The sequence below is a fragment of the Benincasa hispida genome, chromosome 9 (assembly GCF_009727055.1).
Source record: "Benincasa hispida cultivar B227 chromosome 9, ASM972705v1, whole genome shotgun sequence".
NCBI classification, from domain to species: domain Eukaryota; kingdom Viridiplantae; phylum Streptophyta; class Magnoliopsida; order Cucurbitales; family Cucurbitaceae; genus Benincasa; species Benincasa hispida.
The window spans coordinates 79,830,245-79,846,599 of record NC_052357.1 but is presented as its reverse complement, the minus strand read 5'-3'; the positions used below and the strand labels follow the sequence as shown (position 1 = coordinate 79,846,599).

Here is a 16,355-nt window from a genome sequence, read left to right as displayed (position 1 = left end):
CACAATTACACTGATTTATCCAGCTTATTTACATAACTACAAGCTCGTCTATTGTATCAATCTATGAAAGAACATTCACATTGAGGAACTTAAAACATCTTTAATATGTACTAAAATTTATCAGTCTCGCAGAAACAAGTAATCAAAATATCATGTGTGCATATCTGTGTAAATTCACATCCATTGGATGAAAACGTGTATACAATTATCAGTGGCGTGAAGAAAGAGAGTAATTTCTTGGTATCACAATCACTTGGTAAGAATTCCTAAGAATTTCACTACCTGTATTTGAGATGCTTCCCTAAAACCAACTTGAAGAAGGATGTTGGTAGTTCGTAATGTTGAGCATTTGGCCGATCAGTCTTAATAGCTATGGGCATTTCCCTTAAAGCTGCAGAAAAAAGCACAATTATTTCCTCCTATCTTACTCGATCAGTTCAATAATCTTTGAGACTTGAAGTAGAACATAGCTATTTACGGTCCCTCGATCATTTTCCGAACGAACGCCCTCATTTAATAATTTATCCTCGTCAAACGACTGTAATACAGAGAAAGAGAAAAATATGAGGCGTTACATAGTACAAAGTGGAGCAAATCGGAGAGTTGGAGTTGAGAGGAAGGCTTGTAGCCGGAGCGAAGACGATTGGCGATTAACAAGCGGATGAACCTTCGAATGACGGCGTCCGGCAACAAATTTCGCTCGAGCGAAGCCATTGCCATCCGCACGGCGGTGTTGTAGGGCATCCCCAATATCTCTGCCATCATCTTCCTCACTGATCAAAATACAAGGTTCTTCTTCTGCGGATTATGGCGGTAAACAAATAACATTTTGTCCATTTTGTATTTATAATTTGAGAAATTGCATCAGGTAACTTTTTTTTTAATATATACCTGCAATCATATATGATAAAATAAATAAATATGTATATAGTATTTCTTAGCAATTTTTTTGAAATTCTAAAATTACCCTCACAATATGTATTTTAGAAATCTTCGGCGTGTGGAATTCTCTCAGCATTCAACTTTCTGCAACAACCAGCCCTAGAATCACACTCAATATTTCGATTGAATCTCGATTTCTTTCCCTCCCACGTTTACAATTGGTTTCAATTATGAATCTCAGTCAATCCTCGTTTTGATTTTGAATTTCTCAAGTTTGTTTTTAAAATTGTGAGGTTTTGATTTTTAATTTTTCAGCCGATTTGTGGAGGGTTTTTTTTCGAAAACAAATATGAGAAATTCGAATTTGTGGATGGTTTTTTTTAAAAAAAAATAAATTGTATCTTATTTTATAATTGCTATCTAATTATCATCTAATTTCTATTTGATAATACATAGTTTGCGTTTTTTATCGGATTAGCATCTGTGTTTTTTTATCTAATTTCTATTTACTAATTGCCATCTTTCGTATTATTTACTAATATATCAATGTAAGTTATATCATTGTGTTTGTTATATAGTTTCTATTTGATTTTCATATGATTACTTTTCGGATGGCAATCAAATAATACAATGGGATGATGTCTTATTTCTACCAAATTACCAATTTTGTAATTATGGTTAAATTTTCAATAGTTGTTTTCCATAGTGGCCAAGGGGATGATCGACAATGATATGTAGGTTGCAAAACTGGTGTTTTGGTTGAGGGAGCGATGCCTTTTTAGTCTTTTGTTAACTTCATACGGAAGGAACTTCAACTTTATGAAGGAACTCTTATACAAGAGCATCCATGAACGCATTCGAATCTTTCCTATTTCATTGTGATCAAATTATCACACACACATCCTAACAAATATATATCTTAAATTAACTCAATCACCATAATCACATCCGACTTCATTCAAATTTAATACAAATATATATCTCAAATTAACTCAATTACAAGTAAGATAACTACAAAGGAAGAAAAACAATTCAATAGACAATGCATGCAGGAAATCGAATAACTATTTGGAAAAAATATATATATCTTAACTTAATTTCAGTTCCAGCTAATACAATTTAAAATCGCACCTCATTTTTCTTTGCAACTTGAAGCAAGAACAACGACCCTAAGCAAGAAAATTGGAAGAGGAAGAAACCGGAGGCAAATGAAGAAGCAATCATAGGAGAACGAAAAAGAAATCGAAGAAGAATCTGTTGAAGAAGAAGGAATCGGTTGCAGCAAACCCTAATGTTTTGTGAAGGCGAAGGAAGTTAGGCGCAAAGAGATTTTCAATCATGGGGATATTTTCGACTTTTGATTATTAATCCATTAGTGAAATTGTGTTGGAGTTATGTATTTTGTCATTTTTGGAAAATCCATATGATTGAGACTATGGACCTAATTTTAGTAACCTTTTTTGACATGGTTGCAACTAGGCCTTATAATTTTCCCCATTTTCTTCAGTCTGTCAAAATCAAAACTATACATGTGTATTTGTTACTTGTTAGGAAAAAATAGCAAATAAAAAAGATGGAGAAATTATCTTTTAGTCCCAAGTTTTCGTGAATATGTGCATTTGGTCATGAGTTTTCAAGATTTAACTTTTTTAGTTGTTAAGAATTTGTACTTTAGTCTTTGAGAGTCCGTTTGATAATGATATCGTTTCTTATTTATGTTTATCATTTTTTAAGATATTGACTTGCTTGATAACGGTTCTCGTTTCTTATTTCTAAAATTTAAAAAACGTTTATAAATATATTAGACAATATTTGAAAAACTACAACCTTGTTTTATTTCTATTTTATTACCTCATATGATTCAAAAACTAGCCTTGGTAAGATGGTAAGTAGACACGCCCAAGTGTCGAATGACAGCACTATCTTGGGTTAAAATCCCAGGTTGAACGATCTTACTCTTTTTTCTTTTTCTTTTTCTTTTTCTTTTTCGAATTTTTATATTTCTTTATTATCTATATTAATTTTACTATATTTTCTTCTTTATTTATTTCTTTTATTTTTATTTCTTTTCTTTATTAATTTTTGTATATTTATATGTTAATTTGATTTTGAATTTTCCAATATTTGGATTTATATACTATTTCAATTTTCAAAATTCAAAGGTTCAATATGCATATTTAAATACTTTTTAATTTTCAATTTTAAATTTTGCAATATGTTTGTTTATATATTATTTTAAATTTAAACTCTTTATTTTTAGTACATATAAAACCGTTTAAAATTTTACAATATATAAATTTTGTTAAGTAAAAAAATCATTTAGGTTCACTTTAATATTTTACAATTATGACAGTTATATAAGAATATAATTTAGTTGGATTTGAGTCGACATCATTTTAAAAAATGACTTGAGTAACAAATAACATTGCAACTTAAATTTTAGCAACATATGAATTGTAGAAAGAGTTGTAATATTATTATTAATTTTGCATCGTGATTTGTGTATATTTTATAATGTACATATTTAATAATTTTTTTTTATATTTTAATACATGTTATATATCTTTTATTTTACTTACTTAACTAATATTTAAACTATAAAATAAGAAAAAATGTAATTGAAAAAAATATAAGAAACAAGAAACAATAAACGATTGTCAAACAAGATTCTGTTTCTGTTTCTTTGTTTCTAGAAACAAGAAACATAAATAGTTGCTAAATATATTCCTATTTCTTGTTCTTAGAAAATAAAAAAACTAGAAACTAGAAACAGAAAAAGAGAAACGGGAAACAAAAACATTATCAAATAGATCCTGAGTTTTCAAAATTTACTTTTTTGATCTTTTATTTTTAAAAAATATGTTCAATAATTGATGCGGTTTATTTTAATGCCTAGGTGCAGCCTAGACTACGTTTATAAATGTCTATGCATCTTCTTCGATCACAAAGGAAAAAAAATACCACGTGATGACTTATAATTGAGCACCTTGATGAAACACACGAAAATGACTACAGCCCCACATGCACCTAATTATTTTATTTTGAATTGAAAAATAATTTTAAAAAATTATATATTCTCTCTAAAATTGTTTTAAACTCATTTCTTCTAATTCGAAAGGTCATATAGTTATTTAAAATAACAAAGTAAGTACTTCAATGACTTTTTAAACATGTTCTTAAAAATTTGGTTAAAAATGTAAATTTTAGTTCTTATACTTTTAAATACATGCTTTAGATAGATTTTAAAAATAGTTGATGCTCTTGCTTAGTTGTTTTTTCTAAATTAGATTTTTACAAGCACTCCCTTGGTAATTTTTAAAAAATATACCCACAATATTTTTATTTACATGAAAAATATCATTACTATTTAATCAAAACTAATTTTGATTGATGGTTGAAATTACGATAACTACATTTAAACTACTAACAACTGCATAGACTAAAATAAAACCTATCCTAGAGTATAGAAATCAAAATTCTAATTTAAACATGACTAAATTTTTTGGATAAAAAAACTACATTTTCACGAACATGATTCACTTTTAATTTTTATCTTTTTATGTAAATACTTCAGTATCCGTTTGGTAACTATTTCATTTTTTACTTTTAATGAAGTCTATTTCCCATCCACCATTTCTTACAATTACGTGGACATGACTTAAGTAAAATGATTAAATTCTTATCCAAATTTTAACGGAAAACAAGACTTTAAAAATTATATTTTTAAATTTTCAAATTTTGACTTTTTTTTTTAACAAACGATAAAATGTAGATAATAAAAGAATAAATAGTGTTTATATGTATGATTTTCAAAAAAAAAAAAAAAAAAAAACATAAATCAAAGCGGTCCTAAATTAACTTGGAATCTTCAATGTATGCTAATATCGATAACCATTTTGAACAACAAAGTCAAACGAATTAAACATATCATTTATTGTGATATAAATTTAGTTATTGCTTATATTAATAACAGAGTTAAATAAATGGTTGGAAATGACTCGTCAAATTTATTTTATTCTACAATGAGAATTTAAAAGTGTTTGAAGGATTTAAAGCTTAAAGAGAGCCTAAGGAGAATTCTATGACTATTATGCCAATATGAGCGTAGCTCAACTAGCGTAGTACTTATACTATCGACTTCGAATACTTTTTGAAGAACAAAGTCTTTTGAAGATTAAAATAATATTATCTCGAGACCTTAAGTACAAGAATATTAGCATACTCTATCTCCTTAAGCATCTTCTTCCCGAAACGTTGTACAAACAAATGTATTCGATTTTTTTGTATTTCGATGGCAATCAATAAAGGAAAGAAGAGATACATTTTAAAATATATACTTTTATTTTTAATTATTAATTGATAACATTTCCGTTTAATAACGTTTCCATTTCTCGTTTTCTATTTTTTGGTTCTTGTTTTTTATTTCTTGTTTATTATTTTGTAAGAACTAAAAATAGAAATATGTTTGGTAACTATTTCTATTTTTTCTTCCTTGAAAAAAAAATAAATACAAAAACTTATTTGATAATCATTTATTGTTTATCATATTTTTCTCCTTACATTTTCTCCTATTTAATAGTTTAAATATACTTTAATTATGTCAAATAAAAAAATATATAACATCTACTAAAATATAAAAAAAATTATAAAGTATAAAGCATAATTTATATTATCAAATACATATAAGTCTTGATGTAAAATTAATAACGATAATATAATTGTTTCTATCATCTATATGTTGTTAAAATTTAATTTGCAATAACTCATTCAAGTCATTCGTGTTAAATGTTGTTGACTCAAATCCAACTTAATTAGATTAGTATGTAAATATCGTAGATGCAATACATTAAAGTGAACTAAATAAATGTCTTAGTAAACAAAATTCATAAATTTTAAAATTATAGCTACTTTCAAATGTAATAAAAATAAAAAAATTAAAATAATATATAAATGCAACCTCTCAAAATTTTTAGATAATTTTCATCAAATTATCTTGAATTATTTGGACGTTATTTTGTTAAATTAAGGCTAAAATTGAAGATTTGGGAAGTAATACAATTATTCTGTAAAGATGTAAACAAATGAGTGATTTGAGTTGATGTGGTGGAAGAAAAGGTATATATATATATTTTTTCGTGAAGTGTGCAAAAAAGTGTAAAAGAAGAGATTCATCTTCATCTTCCTCTTCACCGTGAGTCAGCCGCCCAGGTCTCGTCCGAGTTAGAAAATATAAAGAGACAGAAACTGAATCGTTTACCTCTTCTTTGTGTACGATCGAGTCACGCGGTTAAACAATGCAAGACAACCTTGTCGTTTCCTTTATCGTACTAAGCGACAGAGTCTTGAATACTAAGCGATAATGGTATCACCTACCTTATCGTACTAAACGATGGAGCCTCGAAAAGTAAACGATAGTGACATCGCTTACCTTATCGTCTACCTTGTCTTGCTAAGCGATGGAGTCGTGGAAGCTAAGCGATAGTAGTATCGTTCAACTTATCGTTTACCTTTGTTGTACTAAACGATAAGACGTTGGCATTACACGATGGAGGCTGTCGTCTACCCTTTCATTGTACACGATGGACTCTAGGTGCTAAACAATGAATGATGTATTCAATAGACAGAGTGATGTTGGCCTTTGCCTCTTCGTATTATGTATTTCGTTGAAAAGGGGCAGCATGCCCGGTTTATACACTATTCCCTATTTTAAGGATTCAAAGAATTGAAAAAAATTATATACTAAACAACTAATAAAATGAGGACACGTGGTCTAATACATGAGAAATGAATATTTGTTTGTTATCACCAATCCTAACAGAAATTTTGGAGTACTAAATGGAATAATTCTTCATGACTCTCCACAATGACATGGCAATCTTTAGTTGATGTGTCTTCTTGACTCCTCCTTGGTTGCTGATGTGACATTTTCTCTAACATCCCCCCCTCAAACTTGTGAGGAAGTTCAACTATCCGAAGGTTGGACCTTAAGTTGAAGAACTGAGAGTGTATTAATGGTTTTGTGAGGCAGTCAACTAGCTGATCCGATGAAGGAACATATCGAATTTCAAGTTTCCCTTTGAAGACTAGATCTCTGACAAAGTGAACATCGATATCAATGTGTTTGATCCGAGCATGGAAGACCGGGTTGTTGGCTAAGGCCCCTGCACTCACATTGTCACACCAAATTATTGGTTTGGCTGAATGGGACTGTTGGATTTCACTTAGTAGTTGTTGAAGCCAAACGATTTTTAAGGTCGTATGGGCAAGGGCTTGATACTCTGACTCAGTACTTGATCGAGTTACTGTTGTTTGCTTCTTTGAGGATCAAGAGACAAGATTTCCACCAACAAATACACAGTATGCAACTACTGACTTCCTATCATCAATGTTTGCTGCCCAATTTGCATCTGAATAAGCTGATACTTCAAGTGAATGACTAGGTTGAAACAGCAGGCCATAGTTCTTGGTACCACTAATGTATCGAAGAACTCTTTTTGTTGCTTGTCAGTGAGCATCTGTGGGAGCTTTGAGGAATTGACTGAGGTGATTCACCATGTAAGTGATGTCCGGACAAGTTTTGGTTAAGTACTGGAGTGCTCTAATTGTGCTTCTATATAGAAATGGATCGGTGAGAGGAACTCCATCATTGGTAGATAAATGCTTGCCTAGGTTGCTCGGTGAGGCTGCAGGTTTCAAATCTGAAAGGTCAATCCTTTGTAACAAATCATCAATATATTTTGACTGATTCAATATAAACCCATGCTCCAGACTTGGATACCTAAGAAGTAATTCAGCTTTCCTAAGTCTTTGAGAGCAAACATTTTATCTAAAGTAGCTACTAATCGAGAGATCAAGTGGTTGTTGTTTCCTGTAATTATGACATCATCCACATAGACATGGAGCAATATAATTGAACCTTTTGAGTTAAGCATAAACAATGATGTATCTGCCTTCGAGTTGGTGAATCCCCAACTAATTAGAGTAGTGGTGAGTAGATCATTCCAAGCTTGGGGGGCTTGTTTCAGTCCATATATTGCCTTGTTCAATTTGCATACATGATTAGGGAACATAGAGTTGACATACCCGGGTGGCTGATGCATGTAGACATCTTCTGTTAATATGCCATTTAGAAAGGCATTGTTGAAGTCAAGTTGACGAATGACCCATCTTTTGGAGACAACAATGCTTAAGACAACTCTGATTGTTGTTGCTTTGACCACTGGGCTGAACATTTCAAATAAATCAATTCCAGGATGTTGATGAAATCCTTTGGCTACTAGACATGCTTTGTATCTCTGTATTGACCCATTCATATTTTTCTTTAGTCCGAAAGTCCATTTGTTGCTCAACACATTGAAGGATGGCAATGAAGGAACTAACTGCCACGTCTGATTGTTGATGAGTGCTTGAAATTCAGTGTCCATAGCTTGCTTCTATTGAGGTGTAACAAGTGATGGAACACGAGACATACGCAGCGGAAAAATGACCTAATTACACTCTAATTGCTTTTAATTTAAAGGAAATAAGCATGCAAATGGAGGAAAAAACAGTAAAAAAAGTGAATAGGAAACAACATTTGTAGCTCCCGAACAACGCTTTTCCTTACTGTATCTCGACCTTAACTTTTTCGGACCATCACTAGAGTTGACCTACTATCCTCTGGACTCAGAACTAGATTGTGGGACCTGATGGATGAAGAAAATCGAGAGAGAGAAAGAGATGGAAAAATAAGAATGAATTTGGGTTTGGGTTTTTAATTTTTCAGCCCAATTATGAAAACTAATTTTTGCAAAAATGGCAAAAGTTTTTAATCCAAATTCAAAAGCCCATTTTATAGAGAAAAAAAACCATGCACCATTTGCATGAAATAAATCCATAAAAACCCAACACCTAGAATCCACTATCTAAGTGGGCTTAATGTCTCCACTATAAGCCAACACCTAGCCCATTATTTTGTTAGTGGAATTATCCAACAAAAGTTTGGATTTTCCCACTAACTATAGTCAAAGGGCAAAATAGTCCTTTTGTCAAAGTCAAACTTTGACAAAAAAAATCAACATTTTGACTTTTGATGATTTTTTCCGTGTTGACTAATTTTGACCTCCCGAGCATGAATCCGCATTCATTTTCTCAAAATTCAAATCACATTTGAATATAAGATCGGTCAAAGTTTGACTTTTCAAAGTCAAAAGTCAACTCTTTGACTTTTTACATCTTTGACCATTTCCACTATTTCCCAGCTTCTGAATATGAATGTATTCATATTCTTGATATTTAAATCACATTTAAATATTAAAGCTGTGTCTCTAAACTGAAGAACCGACCACTATTTCACATATACTTGTCGGTTTCTCTCTCTTCACCTAATTCGAACAATTCGAATTATTCTATCATACTGTTCTAAGTTTATTCCATATAAGCTAGTAGGGGAACCTAATGAACCTATAGATCATGGGCTCCAACGATCCGAGATTAGCTGGCTAAACTCTTTATACGGAGCTAATCAACATTCGTTAACTAACAGGTCATTCCACTATAGTCCCGTAGTTGCACTCCCCTCACTATAGATATATTTATGTCCATTTGATATAACTATGATTAGTAAGTTAATCCTTCACAGGTTGTTCGTAATCTCGGCTGGGTCATAAAAACCGTTTTACCCCCAAGACTACATCTTATTCCTTAAGTTCCACTTATTCTCTAATGAACAATTGGTTTAAGGTCTAACCTATAAACCGAACCCCTCTCGGGCCAAGAAGAGGGTGGGGCCCCTTGTTCAAGACCTGGATTTAGTACTAAAGGGAACAACCTATCTACTATCCCTATAACGGGTATGAGTGAATTTCATCTTGCACCCTATGTTCCCAGCTATCCACCTGATCTTACCCCTGAAATGGGAGGCTTATTGGGCCAGCGATGATGAGCTGCCCTCACCTATGTAGATCTAAGGATAATTCCGAGTGAACAGGAGTTCATAGTTAGCTCAGGATTAAGATTAAGTTACCTAAGCTATCAATTAACGAAATAGTCAATTTTATACATAAAACGACATTTAGAACGTAAAATGTGACTATTTCATGATTCAGTCTTATGCAAACTCATTGCATAGGATGCCCCTACTCACATATCTCTATATGAACGATTCAGGATCACATCGTTTGTACTAACTACAAAGTGGGTTGTATCCATAGTGTCCCCAGAATAAGACACCCAAACTTATTCATAGACTATAGACCATTTTGGCTATATATTTGAACTTGATCCACATTTATGTCACTACATAAAGTTCAAACTACATAAAATAGCCTCAATACCTTAGTTTATTGAATTCAAGATTACAATTTCAATAACAACTTTATTGAAAAACAAAACAGAATATGTTTATTAATTTACAAACTACGAGTTTTAGGACATAAAATCCAATAACAAGTGCATCAGACACCCGCGTTGGTTCAGTTAAGGACCCGTCACATTGAGTAGTGCTTAGCCAAGCTTTTGGTTTGAAAATGTCAACTTTGTCTCTCGTAATCATTGGATGAATAGGTTGCAAAGTATGAGAGGTGTTAGGAACAGGGGTTGTATGTGATGTATGCGGAAGGGTGTTGCTAGGTGATTGATTGGAAGAGCTGGCCATGGGAGTTTGGGTGGTTGTATGTTTTAGACAATTGCTTGGCAAGGCATCTGAAGTTTGAGGAAAGGAGACAGGTTCAGTAGGTATAGGGAAGGAGGGAGAAGCTGGATTGACATTTGGTATGGAAGTGTTTGATGGTGAGATACTGTTATAGAAGTTTGGGACAAATTGTGATGAGTGAAATGAGGCACTTTTCAATAGTGGAGTTATGTAAGGAGAGAGGACTTGAGGGCCACTGTTCACTGTACTTTTGTCAGTTGAAGGACCAAGTCCTAAAAACCATAGGAGAAAGGGAAATCAGATTCATTAAAGATAACATTCCTGGAGATGAATACTTTACCATCTCTGTCGAGACATTGATGTCCTTTGTGAACCATGCTTGGACCCAAGTAAACACATTTATTAGAGTGAAACTGAAACTTGTTTGGCTGTTATGCTTGAAGACATGGGAAACAGGCGTAACCAAACACTTTTAGTTTTGTGATCTCAAGTAGTTTACCATACATCAGTTGTATAGGTGACTGGTTATTTAGTATCGGTGTGGGAAGACCATTTATTAGATGACATGCATTGAGAAATGCATCCCACCAAAACTAAAGAGGCATTGATGCTTATGCTAGCAAAGTCAGCCTCATCTCTACTAGGTGTCTATGTTTTCTTTCAACTCTTCCATTTTATGGAGATGTATAGGGACAAGAGAACCGAGAGGCAATGCCTTGTGAGCTACACAACTGATGCAATTTGACATATTCACCATCATTGTCGGACTGCAATGCTTTTATGTTTGTTTTAAATTGTGTTTGAACAACTTTGAGGAAATGTTTAAAGGCCTGTAGTGTATCAGACTTCTGTTTAAGTGGATATACCCAGAGATATCTATTGTAATCATCAATAAACAATATGTAATATCTATATCCTTCAGTGGAGTTTATAAAGGTTAGACCCCATACATCTGAGTGTATTAAATCAAATTTGTGTTGTGCATAAGTCAAAGAATTAGGGAATGGTAGGGAATAGGCTTTACCAAGACAACAAGATTCACAAAACTTGATATTTTCATTCAGATCAGTAGGAAGATTACAAGTTTTCAATATATTCTCCAAAATTCGAAGAGAAGGATGACGTAGTCTCCTATGCCACAACCCTTTAGATTCTACTAAGTTTGCTCAACTTTTGGACAAAACAAAGGCTGTATAATTGTTATTTTTGTTCATTGGGTAGAGAAAACAGCTTACCTCTTTGATATTTACATCAACTGGAATCACCTCTGCTTCATTTAGCTGATACAATCCGTCTTTAAGAGTTTCTTTCACCAGTAATTATCCCGAACATTTTTCCTTAACAACACAACAATCATTATAGAACTCAACAGAAACATCATTATCTTAAACCAATTTTGATATGCTAACCAGATTCTTCGCAATATTTGGCACACATAGTATGTTTTTCAGATTCAGATTGCAACTAGAGAAACTTAAACATGCATTTCTTATTGAAGATATATCTAACTGCTATCCATTTCCTACTGTAATTTGTTCGTTACTTGTGTACTCAGAGGGGTTTGCTATATTGTTGGGATCTGTTGTCACATGATTGGTTACTCCACTATCTGCATACCAATTGAAGTCCCCTGCTGATTCAATTTGAAGAAACGAATTGAGGTTCTGTGAGGTGACAAATGCTGAGGGATTTGCTCCATGGTTACCTTGATTTTGAGTCTGAGTATTTCCTTTACCACTGTTTTGATTTGGGACAAACTCTTTGTTATACCTCTAGTAGCACACATCTGCAACATGTCCATACTTGGAACAAACCTGACATGTAGGCCTATTTCCTCTGCCTCGACCTCTTCCTCTATTTCCTCCACTGTTGTTGTAACCTCTAGATCCATTAAACTGTTGTTTGTTACCTCATTGTGTGTTGTTTTGTCTAGGGTCCTTGTATGAAGAGTTGTTTTGATTGTAAGCAACATTGGTAAAGGCATTGTGAAAAAACGTTGTGGTGGCTTTTGAAGTGTTCTGATGTTCCAACTTCTTCTCGAACGACAGTAGTTCAGATTGCATATCCAACCAAGATACCTCTGGTTTGCTTTGAACAACGACAACCACTAGATTAAACTTCTCATCCAGTCCAAGTAGTACCTGAGACACTAGGTTGTGTGTAGATACTGGGCTCCCAGCCTGAGCCAGATTATCAGAGTAAAGCTTTATAAGTTTCAAATACTCAGACATCGACTTATTACCTTTGCGTATCTGTTGAAAAACTTGGCGAAGATAGTCATATTCTGCCCTCGACTGAACTTCAAATAATGAGTGTATGGCATCCCATAGACTCTTTGTGCTCTCATACCCCATCAGCTGTATGGCGACTTCAAGAGTCATGAAGTTGTATAACCACCCTAATAGTAGTTGATTTGATGTAACCACGCTTCATACTGTGGGTTCAAGTACTTCACACAAGTGGAGCTCGAAGCTCCTTCTGAGGCTTGAGAGTCTGCTTCTCCAGGTTCGGCTGCTAACGAAGTAGACACAATGAACATAAAAGGACATACCTTTATTCCTGACAGATGACCTTTAAATCTGTATCCCTTTAGGATGGGAAGAGCTAATGTCTTCTTCAACATAAAATTACCTCTCTCCAACTTGGTGCTGATTATCTGATTCAGCAGTCGATTAAGAGGAGGTGTGCTAAACTTCGACGATTCACCGATCGCATTGAGTCCTGTGATAGTGGCGTCTGCCATGGTAGGTCTGATACCAAGTTAGAAAATATAAAGAGATGGAAACTAAATTGTTTACCTTTTCTTTGTGTACGATCGAGTCATGCGGTTAAACGATGCAAGACAATCTTGTCGTTTACCTTATCGTACTAAGTGACGAAGTCTTGGATACTAAGCGATAGTGGTATCACCTACCTTATCGTACTAAACGATGGAGCCTCGGGAACTAAGTGATAGTGATATCGCTTACCTTATCGTCTACCTTGTCTTGCTAAGCGATGGAGCCGCAGAAGCTAAGCGATAGTAGTATCGTTCACCTCATCGTTTACCTTTGTCATACTAAATGATAGGACACTGGCGCTACACGATGAAGGCTGTCATCTACCCTTTCGTTGTACACGATGGACTCTAGGCGCTAAACGATGAATGATGTATTCAATCGTTTAACTGATCGTTGTACACGATGAAATCAATTCATTAAGCGATAGACATAGTGATGTTGGTCTTTGCCTCTTCGTATTCTGTATTTTATTGAAAAAGGGTAGCATGCCTGATTTATACACTGTTCTTTATTTTAGAGATTCAAATAATTGAAAAAATTATATACTAAACAACTAATAAAATGAGGACACATGATCCAATATACGATAAAGGAATATTTGTTTGTTATCACCAATTCTAACAGAAATTTTGGAGCACTAAATGGAATAATTCTTCATGACTCTCCACAGTGACATGACAACCTTCAGCTGATGTGTCTTGACTCCTCCTTAGTTGTTGATGTGACATTTTCTCTAACAGTCCATCACGCTGCCTCTCGTCTGTCCGTCATTGCTGGAAACCTCAGATCCCATTGCTTCGTCCGTTTGGGTCTTCTGCCGGTGGGCTCTCCCTCTCAACTGAAGCTTTAGCCTTGTCGCCTCGAAGAAATCGATGCCGTCAACCCCTTTTGAACGACCAACCCCGCTTTTCGTCTCAAGCGCAGTCGTTTATCAACTAGTGTTCGAACGCCAACAGTCGCGTCATCGTCGGTTGTCTTTGCTGGAGTTGGGTTTGGTGAGATTTTTTTTTTTTTTTTTTTTTTTTTGTTTCTTGAATTATCTTGGCCATCAAACGTTGGCTCATGATTATTGGGAGATTCGAAGGACATCCATTATCGGGTGTTTTTTTAGGTAAGTATTAACATTTAGAATTCTTTTAGATTAATTTATGATGATGTAATTTTGGATTCCTATCCTTAAATTTTGTTGTTTAAGTTAGAGTTGTGTGGTGGGAAAGTTTGGAAGTAGTTTTGAGATCAAGCCTCGAGTTTGGGCAAGTTCAGTAAATGCATTTGAGATAATTTGTGATTTGGGAATTTAATCTTAAAAGTTTAATTTGATTTTTGGCTCATGTCTTGGGATTTAATTAAAAAGTTGTGATGGTTGATTTCTTGCAAAATTGTTATTTTAGCTTGTTATTGAGGTAAGTGACTTTACTATCGGAACACCTTCATATAGGGCATTTTAGTTCCTCAATTTCAGTTGGAAATAAGAAATCTAGAAGCATGTATTAGATCTCAGGAATATGATGTATGTTGAATGATTTTCAGTTATATGCATGTTAGAACATGAGAATGTTCTATTCATTATGATGTGGGACCTTAGATAAATGTTATATTATTCATATTTAGTGGTGATAATTAGAGATGTTCATTTATCCCGCAGAGACTCGTCCAAAAGAGGCGGGGAATCCAATTAGACGGAAAATGGGAGAAGGAGTGGGAAAGTTTCTCCCCATTGACTAAATGGATACAGGGATGGGGGTTACATTTCTTGACCCCGATCCTGCCTAATTCCCCGCCCTACCCTATTATATATATTATATATATATATAATATATATTATATATATATTATATATATATATATTCACTTATTTATAATACTTTAATAGTCTCTTTTATATTGTTGTCTTTATATTTCAATGCATTTATTTTTTAATATTTAAGACTTCGTTATTTTTAAGATCATGGGTGTTATAATATTTAAGTTGAAGGGTTAGACTTTTAATATTTAAATTTTCATTTGTATAAATTATGAGATTGAATATTCAAATTATATTTTTGCATATGAAATATTATTTTTTTTATTAGAAAATTTTATAATGTTTAAAAAAAAGTATGGGAAATGACGAATTTAATATATAAAATTTTATCAAGGTTGAGAATAAAATTAAAAGTTAAAAAAATGAATAAATTAAAAAAAAAGGGGATCTTTTTCCCGCGGGAACCCGATCCCCACAAAATCTTTGCGGGAAATCCCTACCCTGATCCCTACGAGGAATTTCGTGGGTATGGGGAATGAAATAGGGGTGGGGATGGGGACGGGGAAGGCTTCCCCTTCCCTGCCTTGCCCTGTGGACATCTCTAATGACAATTGTTCTCCTACCACTAGCCAGTTTCTGTGAACCTTCACGTATGCTACTATGTTATAGGGAGCCGATGGGTTTCCTATCACATTACCATGATCCTTCGTGTTCACTACCATGTCCACCATCGTGATCCTTAGGCCTCACTATCTTTAGCTTCATGACCGATGGGTTTCCTACCATGTTTGTGTGCTTTCAAGCCACCGGATACGTGTTAGAATGAGTTTAATTGCTCACTACTGACCATCAGTGTTTTCATTTTTTCAAGTGTTTATGATAATGAATTTCAGTATGCTTGTCCAACCAGTATGCATGTATTGCAAATATGTATGCATATCCTCACCCCGGTGGAGGGGTTACTTACTGAATATTTTATATTAATTATTTATTATGTTATGTTTTCCAGGTAAGGGTAAGGACACATCAGTGAGTTACCGGAGGAATTTGTGACCCTGCCACGAAGACTAATCAGATGTTTCCACTCATGTTTTTATAAACGTTTCGTTTTTGTACTAATGAAAAATTTTCAGTTATTTAGATTTAATAAACTTTGTTTGGTTTTAGCAATTCACAAAAAATGTCACTTTAAATTGTATGCATGCATATAGTAACAATAGAGTATAGGTCCTATAAAGTTGGATTGTTACAATAAACATATCCGCTATAAATTTTAATTGAACATTTAAAATTTGAAAATCAAAGAAATATATATATA

At 33.5% G+C, this 16,355-nt stretch overlaps 1 protein-coding gene across 8 annotated transcripts in view; it reads right to left on the bottom strand.

The window, feature by feature from the left end:
* The window catches only part of LOC120085910 ((S)-coclaurine N-methyltransferase-like), a 43,887-nt gene extending 42,764 nt beyond the window's left edge, over window positions 1–1,123 (bottom strand). For 6 of the 8 annotated variants that reach the window (XR_005484074.1, XM_039042216.1, XM_039042217.1 and 3 more), the window contains exons 1-3: window positions 968–1,104; window positions 576–891; window positions 283–391 (exon numbers count right to left, since the gene is read on the bottom strand). Coding sequence is in view for 7 of the 8 variants with exons in the window: in XM_039042216.1 (XP_038898144.1) it covers window positions 283–391; window positions 576–765 (299 nt within the window). In the remaining variant the exon portion in view is untranslated. Of the gene's footprint in view, window positions 1–282; window positions 392–575; window positions 892–967 lie in introns of all 8 variants that reach the window. The other 2 variants (XM_039042215.1, XM_039042218.1) reach the window with 2 other exon arrangements.
* Between the last annotated feature and the right edge of the window lie 15,232 nt (window positions 1,124–16,355).